Source organism: Pongo pygmaeus, chromosome 1 (genome assembly GCF_028885625.2).
Source record: "Pongo pygmaeus isolate AG05252 chromosome 1, NHGRI_mPonPyg2-v2.0_pri, whole genome shotgun sequence".
Taxonomy (NCBI): domain Eukaryota; kingdom Metazoa; phylum Chordata; class Mammalia; order Primates; family Hominidae; genus Pongo; species Pongo pygmaeus.
Window position 1 is genome coordinate 222,628,161 of NC_072373.2, and position 17,150 is coordinate 222,645,310.

The window sequence follows — 17,150 nt, forward strand, 5'->3', positions numbered from 1 at the left end:
AGTCACCGAGACTAGAATAATGGCAGTGTATTGAACCGAGGGCCTTGGGTCACATTTCATGAAATAACTCTATATGAGATAAGGAGAAGGGTCTTTGTATTTTATGTGGGGACCTGGGTTGTCTTCTCAACTCTGCTGCTGCGTTCCCTTAGAATTGAGTCTGTGGTATAGAACACAGCTGCCTCTATGTCCTGATCCCTGTCTGTTGTCCTGCCAGACTACTAAACAGCCTCCCCTTTCACTCTCAAAAATGTCCGAGTGTGGATGATAGGTTGTGTGGTTATCTTGCCTTTGGGGATAGGATCCATGGCTTCTGCTTTATTAATGTTCAACCATCAAAACACATAGGGACACCACCGTCCTACACTAGTAGGTGTATTTCGAGCCCACACTTCCACAGCGTAGGTGGAGGCTATGAGGTTTTAAAGGTAGGAATTATGTATTCTATTAGGAAGCTTTCATCCTCTTAGGAAGTATTCATTTGGTTGGGCTTATTTACAGACGGAGAGGTCTGATTTTGTTTGAATGCGCTGACCAGAGTATTTATGGAAGAAGTAGTCAAAAGCAGGCGCCCAGGCGAGCGGAAGAGGCACGGAAGAATTATGGACAGCGCGCACTTAGAAGCAGGAGAAAGAAGTATTGTTGATTAAAAAGGTCGCTTCACACTGTAGATTTCTGAACTAAATAGTAAAATAGCCGGCAAAGTCTTTATTTAGCTTTTTGAAGGACTAGTAATACGGAATGACAGTCTGTGATCCTTGTGGCCTGGCATGAAAAGATTAATTGAGCCAAATTTCATTTTTAGAATTTAGAGTTGAGAAACTGAGAGACTGAGGTAGTTAGTAGAGGGGAAAGGTGAATAGATAATCAAGAATTACCCCTAATATATCTGTAAAAATTAAAAATAAACAAAGAATTACCTGAATGACAAGAACAAGGTTAGGGCTGGCATAGGCAAGCTCACTTGCTAGGGTAGGAAACTGGGAAAAGCAGAGGACAGGGAAGCTGTGGGAAGAGCAGCAGACTGCCAAGGGAAGTGTGTGCACAACCGTCTTTTCCTTGACTCTCCTGGGTCCCACTGCACTGATGTTCTTCCCACAGGATTCTTAGATTATCCTGTTCGCTCTGAGTAAAGAGCTCTCATCTGGGCTAGCTTGAGTGGATCTTCATGAATTGCAATGAAAAGAACCTAGGTTAACATCTCCAACCCTTCTGCTGCCCTCCCGTAGCTTTTATAGGTCACCATGTGACTTAGTTAGTTTTAGGGTTTTGTTCTGAATGAGTCAGTATCATTGAGGAGCATTATATCACAGAGTGCAAATAGGAATGTTTTGGGCTGTAATCAGGGCCTTCCACAGGCATTTACTGAATACCAGCTTTGTGTTCTTTATGGAACTCAGCACCTAAAGGGAGATTGAAGAAGTATAAAATATTGTTCATTCCCTCAGTGATCTTAGATTCTAAGTGGACAGACAACTTGTGGCATTATTGGATGTCAGTCTTCTTTGGAGAACATTCTGAATAGGATTGACAAGAAGGGCATTCATTCACTTTAGTTCTAAAATAAATGATTTCTTTTGTGTGTTTACAAAAAACAATAAAATCATATTTTTATGGAAACCCAGGCATTAAGAAGTATAATACAAATAATTTGCCATCTGGAAATAATCATGGAGTCCGAGAATGCTAACAAGGTCATGGAGACACTGATTTTCATTCCGTATAACACTGAGGAGCTCCTTGTATAGTAAGTAGTTCCTTGTAGCAGTTACTACCTTTCTTTATTCACAGATAAGTAAGCAAACTCACTCCTGTAATATTCTCCATGGAAATTCAGTGTGGATTCTTGCATTGCTGTCATTCATACAGTAGAGGAAAACATGCTTTTGGTTTCCTAAAGTTACATAGGTGTTTCAGCTGTTACTTATACCAAATGAGTTTCTAGGTAGTATATGTAGCTATAAGAACTATTTAGGGTTAATAACATTGATTCATTTTGGTTCCTTAACTGTTTTATTAAAACTTGGAAAATTGTCCTTAAAGTTAAGCCAGATACAGAGATTCCTTAGAGTTGGGGGTGATAGTTAGGGATGTTAAAGTGTTTCAGGTGATGGTTAGCTGGGCTCGACATATTGTTACGGTTCTGCATAGATGAGAATGCCACTGTATCATTTGTGTCCCTAACAGCCTACTTTCTAAGTGCTGGTTCTGAATGTGGAATAGCTAAGGATGCATACTACTAGTTACCTTGGAGAATGCACATTTCCATTATTGCTGTGAATGTGGGGGCCAAGTTATTTATCGTTTAATACCATATCCCTCTCGTTTCATTGTCAAATGTGAGCAGTTGGAGGAAAAACACTTGGAATTTCTCTCTGATCCCTGGTCTGTACTCATAAGTTGTTTGCTACTCACTACCCTTTATTCATGCCTTCCCCGACAATACAACAGCAGAAGGGCTGCAGAGAAGTTAACTTCATCTTAGGTTCCACTTGCCATTGAGATTGCCTGCCCTCCACCAAATTTATTTTCTTAAAAATTGATTAAAAGTAACAAGAAGCTATTTCTCCTCCTTTGTAATAAAAACTTACTGAGGATGAGTAATTATGTCTTCTTTTCTTATTAGGACCATAGATGATGCTGGTAGATATCAGATAGCGACTTAATTACACATACTCTTTGTGCACACATTCAAGTGTACACACAGTGACTTAATTTATCAGACTTACGCATTATCGGCCGCATTTCTTTAATCCCAGCTTGGCTGTTACCACTTAGCACAGAAGGTGTAGTGTATGGACATTTCACGGAATGGGCATTCGTTTAAAAGGAGGTAAATCTTGTATTAGAGCCCTTTTTTGGTTGTGGGGGTGGGCAGGAAGGTCCATATAATTTGAACATGGCTAATTCAGAATTTAGGATCTGTTATTCTGGGATTGAGATGAGGGATGGTAGATTGCCAAGGTTCAGAGCTCGGACTTCGACATCAGGTTGTCTGAGTTCACATTCTCCGTCCATCAGTTGCCATCTTTCCTGACCTTGGGAAATACACTTAACCCTCTTAACTTTCTTTAGTTACCTGTGAAGTTGGGATATAAAGTACCTACCTTGCCAAGTAGATTGTTTTTAGATTAAAAGGTCAGACTTACAAAGTGTCCAGTGCCCCATAGAATGACACTGATTCTGATGTTGATGTTTAGTTGGTACCTTAGGTTTATGCTTTTTATTCACTGATGTATGTATTGTGTGCTTAGCACATTGGCTGGCTGTAATGTTCACAGTAAGTATTTATTGAATACTGAATGAAGTAACATTTAAGTGGAATAAATTCACTGGATAAGTATTTTTAAAAAACTTTAGTAGTAGTTGTTTGATACAGTGCATACATCAACAACAAATTAACATTCTCTTAAACAAGCCAAAGAAGTCTACTCAATTACCTTTGGTTAGCCTGCAGTGCGTAATGTATAGAAATAATAAAACTTTATTTCTTTTAAAATACTTGAAGGAAATTCAGTTTCTTGTTTTCTTCACGAATTTGAATGAATGTAGCCTAAGTCATAACATTTTTTAGGCATCATTATATTGTTTTGAGTTTTCCATATGACTGACTTTCAGCAAAGATAAATGAGGGCCTAGTATACATGTGAACCTCCCAGAAAAGGCCAACTGTTATGAAAAATGCCTTACGCTATGATGATTTGTTTCTGTGTGACACGTCAGTTGTTTCTGTTTTTGTTTTCGACAGTCCTTCAAGGTAGGCCTGCAAAATTGAGTATTTCTTTCTATAGCTCCTTCTTCTCTTTACTTTCTTGGCTTGTACCATATAAAAAGGTCAGTATCACCCAGTTACGCCTTTGTGACTTGTTGTGTAGTGTTGGATAATGAAGTAAAAACTTTAAAGTTCGTTATCAAGTATTTTCAGCTATTATATCCAAGGACCAAGTGGCCTTTTCGCATATAAATTTGTGATTTCTAATGTTTAATTCTTTAAGAGGCAAGAGTTAGGATGGAATTCTTTTTTTTTTTTTTGGAGACAGAGTTTCAGTCTTGTCACCCAGGCTGGAGTGCAATGGCATGATCTCAGCTCTTTCCAACCTCAGCCTCTGGGTTCAAGCAATTCTCCTGCCTCAACCTCCCAAGTAGCTGGAATTACAGGCACCTGCCACCACCCCCGGCTATGTTTTTGTATTCTTAGTAGAGACGGGGTTTCACTATGTTGGCCAGGCTGGTCTTGAACTCCTGACCTCGTGATCTGCCCGCTTCGGCCTCCCAAAGTGTTGGGATTACAGGCATGAACCACTGCATCAAGCAGGATGGAATTCATTAGCCCTGAGTTTGATGGACTCAGTCAGAGGAGGTTGTATATCTATACTCCCCTCCTGCCACAATTATGGAGTAATGGTGTTGAAAGTTTTTTGAACCACCACATCCTTTTTGCATGATACTGATGTCAACCTCTAAATGGACAGAGTGGTATTAACATAAGTGGAAATCAAAATGAGGCCTTGGGAATAAATAATCCCAGCATTTTGCTGGCCCCCTTTTCTGAGCTTCCCAGCAATTTGTCTTCACTCGTAGCTGCCAGTCAGGGTCGGGCACTTGGGATTTTAAGTTTTAGTGTTTAACTACTACTGTGAGGTTGGGTAATTCATTTTCTTCTAATTTACTTGGGTCAAGGGACTCTAAGAAACTATTGAAAAAGTTTTGTTTAATTATATATATTTCCATAAAATATATTTCTGAAAATGTTATTTACTAAAATTGTTATCTATATGTGAAATTTTTTTCAATGCAGAAAACTAGGTATTCTAATTTTAAAGGAGCTTAAGAAAGGTTGAGACAATCTGATATTTGCAGCCATCTACTGTGCAAGAATATTGGTAAAGTCTTGTTCAAACTTAATTCTTTTCAATTGGAAATTTGTAATTTGTATGTATATATGGATGCTTGCGTTAAGAACCAACTCAATAGTCCAAGAAAAACCTATTAGAAGTACTAAAAAAAAATTAGGGAAACAGATACTGTCAACGCTTTCTCATTTCGTGTGTGAGAACAATGACTTGTTTTGAAAAAAATGCCTTTTTAAAATGCATAAAATGTTTTAATAATTACTTGAACTATTTGCATGTTTAAAATAATGCCAAAGTGTCTGGAAATGCTTTACCAGGTGTTTTTGATTTAAAACCCTTAATTTGAATTTAAGGATTTGAGTGGTTTGGGCAGTCATATTCCTAGTGGAAGAGATTATCCAGAAGTCCATTTTTATTTTGATGCTTCTGGCAAAAAATATTGAATATGCTGTACATTCAAGTGCACAGTGAATCTTTAATTTGGAGTTTGCAGTGTTGGTGATGGTGGGGAGAAGGTGTGTGGTGAGAAGGTTATGGCTGCTGACACTCTGTCAGCTATACTATCACTGAGGCCATGACAATCAGAGACTGACTGCACAGAAATTTTAGTGTAGAACCCAGGATGTACTCTAGATGGTCATCTTTAGAAAAAGAAAAGAAAATGATCATGATAAAACATTCTGAACATTAGCTTATTTTCCTGGTGTTTGTTTTGTTTTGTGTGTGTGTGTGTGTGTGTCTATGTGTAGGGAGCTTAAGAGACTTACAAAAATAGTTAATGAAATATATTAAAATCTTTGTTTACAGAAAGTTGTTAATTGCCCTTTGCTTTTCAAAGGGAATTAATATGGAACAGGACGCCCTAATAATGATTTAATTTTAAAAGGTTGTTCACCTGTAATTTTTAGACAACCGTAAGACAGGTTCTTATATAAATATTGGGATTTTATGGATTTTTTTAGTTCATTGAAAACCACATGAAATTGGTTTAAAAATGTTATGTGCTCTTTAAAATATTTGAAAAGGAACATATTCAAACTGTTTTCTGAGGTATACTGTGCTAGCTTTCAGAAGTTGCTCTATAGTCTTTTTTTTTCCTGGTTTTTAAATGTTTTCAAAGTTAATTTTAAAAAAGACACGTGATACATACTAAACTAGTTTTGCCTATAAAAATAAGTAATGTCTTTCTGGAACTTTATGCTCTGTGCCTGTTCATTATACTCACTTTGTGGGCGTTTGGAGAAAATTATAACTCATGTGAATGTTGTCTTTTTCCCTCTGTTTTGGGGCCTTTGTCTATTTACTTTGCCTTCAGCTTTACACAGTTAAACTTGAACTTTGAGAAAATGGCAGGGCCTTTCTTTGGCCACCCAAATGCCCTATTTCCTTATTAAGTACATGTCTTATGTCTCTAGCTTCTGTCATTAGAAACTCTTCTGAAAGCTCAGTTTGTCCACTTGTGATTCATTTTACGGTTGTGTTTATCTGACACCATTGCATTTCTGTTTTTATTATAAGCATAGCATGTTGCTGTTAACTGTGCTTTGGCACTATCTCACATCTTAACTTGGTTATTTTGAGGGGCACACACCACACTGCTTTATGATAGGACCTGGATTAAAGTGTGGAGCCAGAAGGGTCATATGTTTGTTCACACTGAAATAAGGTAACAGCTTTGATTAATGCAAAAAGGTTAACTTTAGTGGTAGAACAAATTATCTGAGGTTTCAGAGGTCATCTGCTAAAGAGTTTTTGCAGATACCGACTTGTGTGCTGCGTGCCCCTAATAACCAGGGCATGATGGGGCATTGGGCACGTTAACTTAAAACTGTTTTCTTTTTTAGGTCCACAACTCCCAGGCCTGTTGCAGATCTCCAACTCCTGCTTTGTGTGACCCCCCAGCATGCTCTCTGCCGGTGGCATCACAGCCACCACAGCATCTTTCTGAAGCCGGGAGAGGGCCTGTAGGGGTAAGGAGAATCCCGTTTTTAAAAGCTATCAGTATTTTATATCCCATAGGGTATAAAATAGGAATATTACCTCCCTCCCCAGAGCCCCTTTTAAAATGTGCTGTATTACATGTGTTTTTAAAGGAGTAACAAGTACATGCACAGAGGAAGCAAAATACGGGACTTGCCTTACCCCTCTAGGACAGTTCCAGAAGTTAGCGGGGTTTGGTGGAAGGGTATTTTGGCACCAGCAGAGAGCATGCTGGGCTGCTGCAAGGAGCAGGAGCTGGCAATCAGCAGCGAGTATGGATGTTGGCAACTGAAATGGGGAAAAAAGGGGGTAAGTTTGAGTTCAAGTGTGGAATGTGCGTTTCCCCAGGCTCATTGGGACTCATGGCCCGCCAATCTAAACTATTTTGGGTGTTGTCCTCTCGGGTGACATTTTGTAGGGTATTGCTCAGAAATAGCGAGGCTTTTCTTCAGTGCTAGATGCAGAATAAGCACTTCAAGAGGCTTGGGTCGGGCTGTAGCTATACTTCTTAACAGCTATCCCTTGGTTATTCATCTCTGTTACTAGTGGTGGTCCTGAGGGATGTGTAAGAGGCAGCAGGATTAAGTATCTGTAGTGTTTTATCCCTTAAAACACAGGGACCCGTGTGGGTGACCATAGGGGTTATTATCGTGTAGTGCATCTCCCTTTTTAGGAAAGTTCACACTTGTCTTCTTTTTTTTTCCTTTAATGGTAGGACTTAATGGAGGATTTAATGGTAATGTTTTCTGAAAGTCGAGTATTTATTATTCTGAATGACTACTGGGTTAATATAAAAGAAGTGTGGTTTTAGTTAAGCATTGAAGTCAGTGTAAAGAAGTGACTGTGGCACCCCAGTTCATACTGAATTAGCAAATAATACAAGAGGATAGCAAGCTCTCTCACACTTAGACACACACAGTGCAAGATACTGTCAATATACGGTGAATTGTTCAGTTGCAGTGTAGAATGTTAATATCTTGGGGCGAAGAAAAGAAAGTGCTCCAGATGGGCTGTGGCACTTGGGGAAGTTCTGTGAAGGTGGGTAGGTTTTGAGGATCTGGGTATGTTTTTCACACATCAGTAAGAAGTGGATAGGCAGAGTGTAGGAGCCTTCCAGGTGTACATGGCAGCCTGTCCTTATAAGCAACGCAGGCAGTGAGGCTGACGAGTCTGGGAGTTGTGAGAAGATGACCCGCAGGACATCACTGAAGAGCACAGGTTAGTGGATTTTGGGAGGCAGGTTGTGGAGATATAAAATGGGGCTAGATTATAGAGGATCTTCAAAGTTAGCAAAGTTAAGATTTTGTGTAATAGGCAGTAGAGAGCTTGTGTAAGCTTTTTTATTCTAGGCAAGCCACCTTGCAGACCACTGCTTAAGAAGATTGACTGTAGCAGTTTGCAGTGTGGAACGGGGAAAGATGGTGAAAGTTCCAAGTAGGAGGCTAGGGCCGCCATTCATGGGTAAGATGAAGAGGACCGAGACAGTAGAGATGATATATTGATAATTGTAACCAAATCAGGAGTAATTGTTGCAACAGCATAACACGTTTACATATTTGCTGATGTAATTACTCAAGGGTCATACCAAAAAAAGGGGTGGGGGTTTCACATTATGGAAACCTTGGAATTCTCTGTCTTACGGTGGGAGACAGAACCCAGTGTAGTGTAGATAAAAGTCTAATTTTAATTCCCAGAGAAAGACTGACGTCTTACGGGAGAAATTAGTAGATTCCCAACGTGACTACCTACTTTTAAAGCTTCAGCCTTTACCAATTGCCAATATGTCTTATTTACCGATATGTCTTATTTCCACATATATCTAAAAAGTAGGTTTTACTTTCAGGCTGATATTTTCTTAATCAATGTGGATGCTATTATTAATACTTTTATTTACTGTAATACTCAACAGGATTTGCTGAATGGATTTTAAGTCTTCCCCATAATAACATTAATTTTTTGGTAAACTTTTTATATTAGAATTAATGATTAGTATTTATTTTTTAGCAATAAAAATATTTGTGTCTACTGATGATTTAAATAAGTTCATTACTGGTGGAGCACTTGGGTACATTATATGTAGGTGTAAGAGATTCTGTAGTGAGAGGATAAATCTTTCAGTCAAGATGATGGTACATAAAGCTAACTGTATTGATTGTTCTTTAATGATGCTTTGTGCTGCCAAAGTCATTTGAGCTGGATCTGAATCAGATCCAGTTGGCAAAGCTTCCCCATATGTGGAGCTCTCATAAATCCTGCAGGCACACAGATCTAATACAGTGTGATGAGAGAGCTGCTGGGAGAAAAAATTGATTACAGGGTTGCAGACAATATCATTAACATTTCTTGCCATGATACACCAGATGTCTTCCCTAATAGACTATTTTTGTTAATTTAGTTTTTATAGGATAGCATTGATTGCATCATAATTTAACTTTCTTTGCATATTCAGGTATATGTGATCTGTGTTTCTACACTAATGATGGAATAAACATCAGATTTAATTTTGTAAGTTTTAACTTATCTGTTCATTTTTCTATCTGCTGGAGAGGCAACATTTTTACTTGTACTGAGAATCTGTTAGCTTGGATGTTTTCTAGTAAAAAGTACTGTGTTCAGTGGTGGGGAGGGAGTAGTGAGGGAGGTAGGAAGGCAAAGATAACATTGCCCAGAACCTCCCTAAACTGGTCAGAAATGATTCTACCCGCCAGCTGATTTACATAGAAACCACATGGCACCATGACAGAGGCTCTAGCCGAAGCAGGAAAGGTACAACCTTTCAAGGGGACATACATGCACATTTATCTCCATTGTCAAGGGTGTGGCTCTGGAGGACAGGAATCATGTTGGCTGCACCCATCCTCTTCCTCACTAGAAGATCAAGGACTAGTGAGGATATTAGTTAGCATCTTAATTCTTTTAGCCATATCTTTTTGTGTTTGACCTCTTTTGAGTGGTTAACACACATAATAGGACAGTTGTAGGGGTGGTTTGAACTGTTTTATTTGTGTAGTGTTTTGTTGTTGTTGTTGTTTTTGTTTTGAGACAGAGTCTCACTCTGTTGTGCAGGCTGGAGTGCAGTGGCATGATCTCGGCTCACTGCAACCTCCATCTCTTGGGTTTAAGTGATTCTCCTGCCTCAGCCTCCTGAGTAGCTGGGATTACAGGTGTGGGCTACCACACCTGGCTAGTTTTTGTATTTTTAGTAGAGACAGTGTTTTGTCTTATTGGCCAGGCTGGTCTTGAACTCCTGACCTCAAGTGATCCTCTCATCTTGGCTTCCCAAAGTGTTGGGATTACAGGCGTGAGCCACTGTACCTGGCTGTGTATGTTTTGTTGTTGTTGTTTTTTGAGGCAGAGTCTTGCTCTGTCACCGAGGCTGGAGTACAGTGGCATGATCTCAGCTCACTGCAACCTCCACCTCCTGGGTTCAAGCAATTCTCCTGCCTCAGCTTCCCGAGTAGCTGGGACTACAGGTGCATTCCACTACACCCGGCAATTTCTTTTGTATTTTTAGTAGAGATGGGGTTTCACTGTGTTAGCCAGTATGATCTTGATCTCCTGACCTCATGATCCACCCACCTAGGCCTCCCAAAGTGCTGGGATTAGAGGTGTGAGCCACCGCGCCTGGTGTATGTGTGTGTTTTTTTTTTTTTTTTTTAAATCATTATTTTTGTTGTGCATTTTCCATTAGGGAACTTTTTTTTCTTTTGACATGTTTCTTGGTAACATAGGATATGTTAACCTTTCTAACTCTTAGTTTTCTCACTTGTAGTATGGGTATAATAATACTACTGTCTATGACAAAGCGTTGTTGCAAAAATTCAATAAAATAATTCATTAAATTTCTTAGCACCATACTTAGCATATAGCAAGCATACATTAAGCATTGTCTATTATCCTATAAGACTTGAATTATACAAATTCTGGTCATTCTTTCTTTCTTTATTTATTTTTTTGAGATGGAGTCTTGCTCTGTCGCCCAGGCTGGAGTGTAATGGCACGGTTTTGGCTCATTGCACCTCTGCCTCCCGGGTTCGAACGACTCTCCTGCCTCAGCCTCTGGAGTAGCTGGGATTACAGGCATCCACCACCATGCCTGGCTAATTTTTGTATTTTTAGTAGAGATAGGGTTTCACCATTTTGGCCAGGCTGGTCTCGAACTGCTGACCTTGTGATCTGCCCGCCTCGGCCTCCCAAAGTGCTGGGATTACAGGCGTGAGCCACTGTGCCCGGCCCAAATTCTCGTCATTCTTAATCTGAAATCCATAAAGTCTCTTGAGTTTTAGAGGGTCTGTGAACATCCCGAAATTGCTGGCAAAGTCTCCTATATATGTGCATTTTTCTGGAAAGAGGATCTATACTTTTTGACTATGGATGCTAATCAGTAGATTGCTTAGGTGTCGAAAATAATTTAAAAGTTAAGATTAAAAACAGTGAAGGTTCTGCTGTTTGTCATTTAAAACCTCACCTCAGCCCGGGCATGATGGCTCACGCCTGTAATCCCCAGCACTTTGGGAGGCTGGGGCGGTTGGGTCACTTGAGCTCAGGAGTTCAAGACTGGCCTGGACAACATGGTGAAATCCCATCTCTGCAAAAAAATGAAAAATTATCTGGGTGTGGTGGCATGTGTCTGCAGTCCCAGCTACTCAGGAGGCTGAGGTGGGAGGCTCGACTGAACTCAGTCAAACCAGTGTTAATAGAGTTATTTTTGCTGAAGTAAGTCACTTACCATTAGTAAGTATCACTTCTAACATTAGTGCTTTCCATGCTTGATACTATGGTACCATTGAAGAATTAAAAATGAAAATTTATTATAAAATGCTCTTTTGGAAATGCTGATTGTGTTAGTTTGTTACCTACTTGTTGCTTAGAAAGAACTCCAATCTGGTTGCTTTTTTAGTGGTGCAGAAGTTTATAGAGGCTATATTGCTTTTTCATTATTTACTGTGGCTTCCCTGCTTTGGCATACTTCCCCATTAAATATGCCAAAAATAACCATTGATAAAGATCATGAGACATTGCTTTTTCTATTTGATTTTAGTGAAAGATATTAAGATGGCTGGATTTTCAGAAGAATTGCTAATACAAATGTTGGGATTAATCCAGCTACCCTAAATGAAAGATGATTACTAGTTGTCGACTTATAATGTAACAAATTAAGAAAATTCTGAAAGCACCCAGCTGACCTATAATGCCAAGGCTTACTGCTACTGGCATCAGAGAACCCGTCTGGGCCTGCTTTCAGCTCTGTTCCTTTCACCTGGAGCAGTTGTTGTGTCTGCTTCCCCATAAAAGCTAATTGTCAGTTAATTTTTTTTTTTGGGGGGAGATAGGGTCTTGCTCTGTTGCCCAGGCTGAAGAGCAGTGATGGGGTCTCAACTCACTGCAACCTCCACCTCCTGGGTTCAAGCAGTTCTCCTGCCTCAGCCTCCCGAGTAGCTGAGATTACAGGCATGTGCCACCACACCTGGCTAATTTTTGTATTTTTAGTAGAGATGGGGTTTCACCATGTTGGCCAGGCTGATCTTGAACTCCTGACCTCAGGTGATCTCCTGCCTCGGCCTCCCAAAGTGCTGGGATTACAGGAATGAGCCACCATGCCCGGCCTAATTTTTGTATTTTTAGTAGAGACAGGGTTTCACCATGTTGGCCAGGCTGGTCTCAAACTGACCTCAAGTGATCTTCCTGCCTTGGGTTCCCAAAGTGTTGGGATTTCAGGCGTGAGCCACTGTGCCCAATTTATTCTTAAGACTGTCTTTTCATCATATTCATCATCTTTTTTCCAAAAGGGGCATCAAGCCGCATTTTTAGATCACAAATATCAATAACCCTATGCTTTTATAACTGCCTACAATTTAAATGCCTTTTTGTTACCGTAGGCATATATTAGATTTAATGATCCTTTGCAAGTTTTATTGAGCTGCTGCTTCTTCTTTCAGGGATAGTGCATTGCTCTTTATTACTTACAGGCACTGTTAGGACTTTCAGCCCTGCCTTTCTTGGGGTATTTCATGTTTTGGGGTTTTTTTTTGTTGGTTTTACAGACAGGGTCTCACTCTGTCACCCAGGCAAGGGTGTAGTGGCACCATTCTGGCTCACTGCAGCCCCAGCCTCCTGGGCTCAGGTGATTCTCCTTTTTCAGCTTCTCATGTAGCTAGGACTATAGGTGCCTGCTACCTAAAATTTAAAAAATTTTTGTAGAGACAGGGTCTCCCTATGTTGCCCAGGCTGGTCTTGAACTCCTGGCCTCAAGGGATCCTCCTGTGTCAGTACCCCAAAGTGCTAAGATTACAAAGCCACTTGGTACAGCCCTTGTTCCGTACTATTTGAAAAAATATCTGAACAGCTGGGTGTGGTGGCTCATGCCTATAATCCCAGCACCTTGGGAGGCTAAGGAGAGAGGAGTGCTTGAGGCCATGAGTTCAAGACCAGCTTGAACTGGTCAGACCAGTCTCTGACCAGACCCTGTCTCTACAGAAAGTAAAAAAAACAAAAACAAAAACGTTAGGCCGGGTGTGGTGGCTCACACCTATAATCCCAGCACTTTGGGAGGCCGAGGTGGGTGGATCACTTGAAGTCAGGAGTTCGAGGCCAACCTGGCCAACATGGCGAAACCCTGTCTCTACTAAAAATACAAAAATTAGCCAGGCGTGGTGGTGGGCGCCTGTAATTCCAGCTACTTAGGAGGTTGAGGCAGGAGAATCGCTTGAACTCAGGAGGAAGAGGTTCCAGTGAGCTGAGATCACACCACTGCACTCAAGCCTGGGCAACAGAGCCAGACTCCATCTCAAAAAAAAAAAAAAAAAAGCCAGATATGGTGTTGTGTGGCTGTAGTAGTACCAGGCTCTAGTACCAGCTACTCGGGAGGCTGAGCAGGAGGATTACTTGAACTCAGAAGTTCAAGGTTACACTGGAGCCTCGACGACAGAGCGAGACTCCGTCTCAAAAAAAAAAAAAAAAAAAAAAAAAAAAAACAAGAAATATATATAAAACAATATGCGGGGCTTCTTCTTCTAGGCTTTATTTTTAGCAATAGAACTGCCAAAGACATTTCAGGCCGTGGAAGTAAGCTTGTGGTTTTACTTATTCTAACTTTGTTTTGAGGATATCATAGTATTTTTTGATGGGAATATCTTTTTTTTTTTTTTTTGGAGACAGGGTCTCTCCCTGTGTTGCCCAGGCTGAAGTGCAGTGGCCTGATCATGGCTCACTGCAGCCTCAACCTCCCAGTCGCAGATGATCCTCCCACCTCAGCCTCCTGAGTAGCCGGGAATACAGGCGCTTGCCACCATACCCAGCTAATTTTTAAATTTTTTTAGAGATGGGGCTTTGCCACATTGCCCAGGCTGGTGTTGAACTCCTGGGCTCAAGGAATTCGCCTGCCTCAGCCTCTGAAAGGGTTAGGGTTACAGGTGTGAGCCACTGCGTCTGGCCAGCAATATCTTCTATAAATATCAAGGCCTTCAATGGAAGAAGAGATGGTACTCTTTCCCAAGGATATTAAATGTTTCTAAGGACTGGAGTGAAGTTGAAGTAATACACTTAAAGTTAATCCTTTTTTAGAGTCTATATAAATTACTATGCCTGGTGCCTGGAAGTTGCATTTTCAGTTCTTATCTTTGATCTCATGTTTTACGATTAGATCATATCAGGTACTTTGCCCATCCCCTTAAAATGAATGTATTTTTTCCCTCTTATCCCAAAATGTATTCTCTAAATGAAAATTTGAGAATAGAAAATCTTAGATTTTCAGCCTGTAAATAGCTTTTGTGTTCTTTTTTAGGAACTAGCAACCTATTTTCAAGAAACATGCTGTCTAAAAGGACAGAAGGGTGTGTATTTCCATCATGCTAGTTGATGTAAAGTTTGTTACTGTATTCCTCCCACCTTTTGGCTTTTCTCTCCTCATCCCATTGACATTCTTATGATGGAAGGAAAAAGGCGTCTTTTTTAGCTTGATTAAAACTTAATAGCTGAAGTAACCAAAACATTCATAAAATGAGGAGATTGAAACTGCTTACAGATTTAATTTTTCTCTGGAGCATCCTAAATATTTATTCCTTGGTAATTTCTTTTTAAACTATGTATATTAGTACTCCTAGCCATTAGTAAATTTTAGTTATAGCTTTTCTCCCTTTCACTTAAATTTCCTGGAACATAAATTTGGAAATTTTTAAAATTTAGAATCCGTCTTGAATTTTTTGAGGTGACAGCTAGGTAGACGTTAAAAGTAGATAGAATTTTTAAATCTTGAAAATAGAAATTATATTAAAAATATAATATTCTTTGTCACCTGTATCTGGAAGTTGGAAAGGTCGTGTAATTTCAACCATATTACATGGTAATTGGTGGAAAATAGTTGAATACTAGCTTCACCTATGTAATGTAAAACTTCGGTGTTGGCTGGGTGTGGTAACCCATGTCTGTAATCTCAGCACTTTGGGCGGCCAAGACTGGAGGATTGCTTGAACCTAGGGGTTTGAGACCAGCCTGGGCAACAAAGAAAGACCTTGTTTCTACAAAAAATTCAAAAGTTATCTGCTACTTTTAGGGCTGAGGTGGGAGGATTGTTTGAGCCCAGGAGACTGAGGCTGTAGTGCGCTGTAATCATGCCATTTTATTCCAGCCTGGGTGACAGAGTGAGACGCTGTCTCAAAAAAAAAAAAAAAAAAAAAAAAAAAAATTGGTATTTAACACTTAAATTTGTTTTCTGCTGCCAGTAATGTAGATAATCTATTATCACTTTTTTTAGGTTTTTTTTGTTGTTGTTGTTTTTTTTTTTTTTTTGGAGATGGGGTCTTGCTCTGTTGCCCAGGTTGGAGTGCAGTGGCATGATTTTGGCATGATCACCTGCCTTCCAGATTCAGGTGATTCTCCTGCCTCAGCTTCCCAAGTAGCTGGGATTACAGTCACTCGCCACCACACCTGGCTAATTTTTGTATTTTTAGTAGCGATGGGGTTTCACCACGTTGGCCAGGGTGGTCTCGAACTCCCGACCTCAGGTGATCCACCCGCCTCAGCCTCCCAATCCAATCACGCTGGGATTACGGGGTGAGCCACTGTGCCCATCCTTTAGTTACCTCTTAAAGTAAGTTGGGAAGGCCAGGCTCAGTGGCTCACACCTGTAATCCCAGCACTTTGGGAGGCTGAGGCAGGTGGATCACGAGGTCAGGAGATTGAGACCATCCTGGATGACACGATGAAACCCCGTCTCTACTAAAAATACAAAAAATTAGCAGGGCATGGTGGCATGTGCCTGTAGTCCCAGCTACTTGGGAGGCTGAGGCAGGAGAATCGCTTGAACCCGGGAGGTGGAGGTTGCAGTGAGATCATGCCATTGCACTCCAACCTGGGTGACAGAGCGAGACTCCGTCTTGCGGGAAAAAAAAGAAAAAAGTTGGCAAAGAGTTGATTTGTCCTGTTTTTCAAGGGAATAACTAGATTTCACTTGACTGAAATTAGTTGGAGACATTGTTATATTGACTGACAAGAGATTTCATGGTACAATTTCCCATTGATCCATTAGGATTACAAAAAATTATCGGCTGTATGGGTGGCAAACACTTTTCTTGAGATTTTTCTTCAGTAAGATAAACCTCAATTCCAAGCATCACAGATTTTCTTGAAGCAGAAACTGTGCCTTACAGTTTAGCACAGAAGCAGGTGTTTTATGTAGTAGTGGAAGGGTTTAGAAATTGTGTGGTCAGTTGTTTGGACTTCAGAATGCATTTCTCTATAAACATAAACAGGTTTTTTTTTGGCAAGTTCGTAAATGTTAGTTTGAGTTTGTAATGTAGAGAAATACAGAAAGATCGTTCCTTTATTGCCCACTTTACAGATATATGGACTTCCTTCCTCCCTCCTTCCCTCCTTTCCTTCCTTCCTCCCTCCCTTCCTTCCTTCCTCCCTCCCTCCCTTTTTTAAACTCCTCAGCTTGCTATTGCCTGGTACCTCCTCTTCCCCCACAGCAAAACAAAATTGAAAACCACCCGACCTCCTCTGTGTGGAGATGGAGCTCTGCCTCTGCCCTCCTTTCAGAGGCCCCTGCCTCATCCTTTTCCATTTCCTATCCCACCTCTACCTCTTAACACGTCTCAGCCTGTTATCTATTCTGTTTGGTTGTTGTTTTTAACTTTCTATTTGAAAATAATTTCAAGCTTACAGAGAAGTTGAAAGAGTAGTTCAGGGAACTGCAGTATACCCTTCCCCCAGATCATGGAGGTAGTTAAAAAACCTCACGTTTTTACTGTTAAAATCATCGTATCGGTTTGAATCATGTTGGTTACACATTGACTAGTTGTACGATCAGGTGACTCA

At 40.3% G+C, this 17,150-nt stretch overlaps 1 protein-coding gene across 10 annotated transcripts in view; it reads left to right on the forward strand.

Annotated features, from left to right (window-relative positions):
- Positions 1 to 17,150, forward strand: part of RERE (arginine-glutamic acid dipeptide repeats) — a 466,306-nt gene that overhangs the window by 199,897 nt on the left and 249,259 nt on the right. For 7 of the 10 annotated variants that reach the window (XM_063668254.1, XM_054440862.2, XM_063668267.1 and 4 more), the window contains one exon: positions 6,698 to 6,823. The exons of the other annotated variants lie outside the window; for them this stretch is intronic. In XM_063668254.1, coding sequence (XP_063524324.1) covers positions 6,698 to 6,823 — 126 coding nt within the window. The remainder of the gene's footprint in view (positions 1 to 6,697; positions 6,824 to 17,150) is intronic. 10 annotated transcript variants of the gene reach the window in all.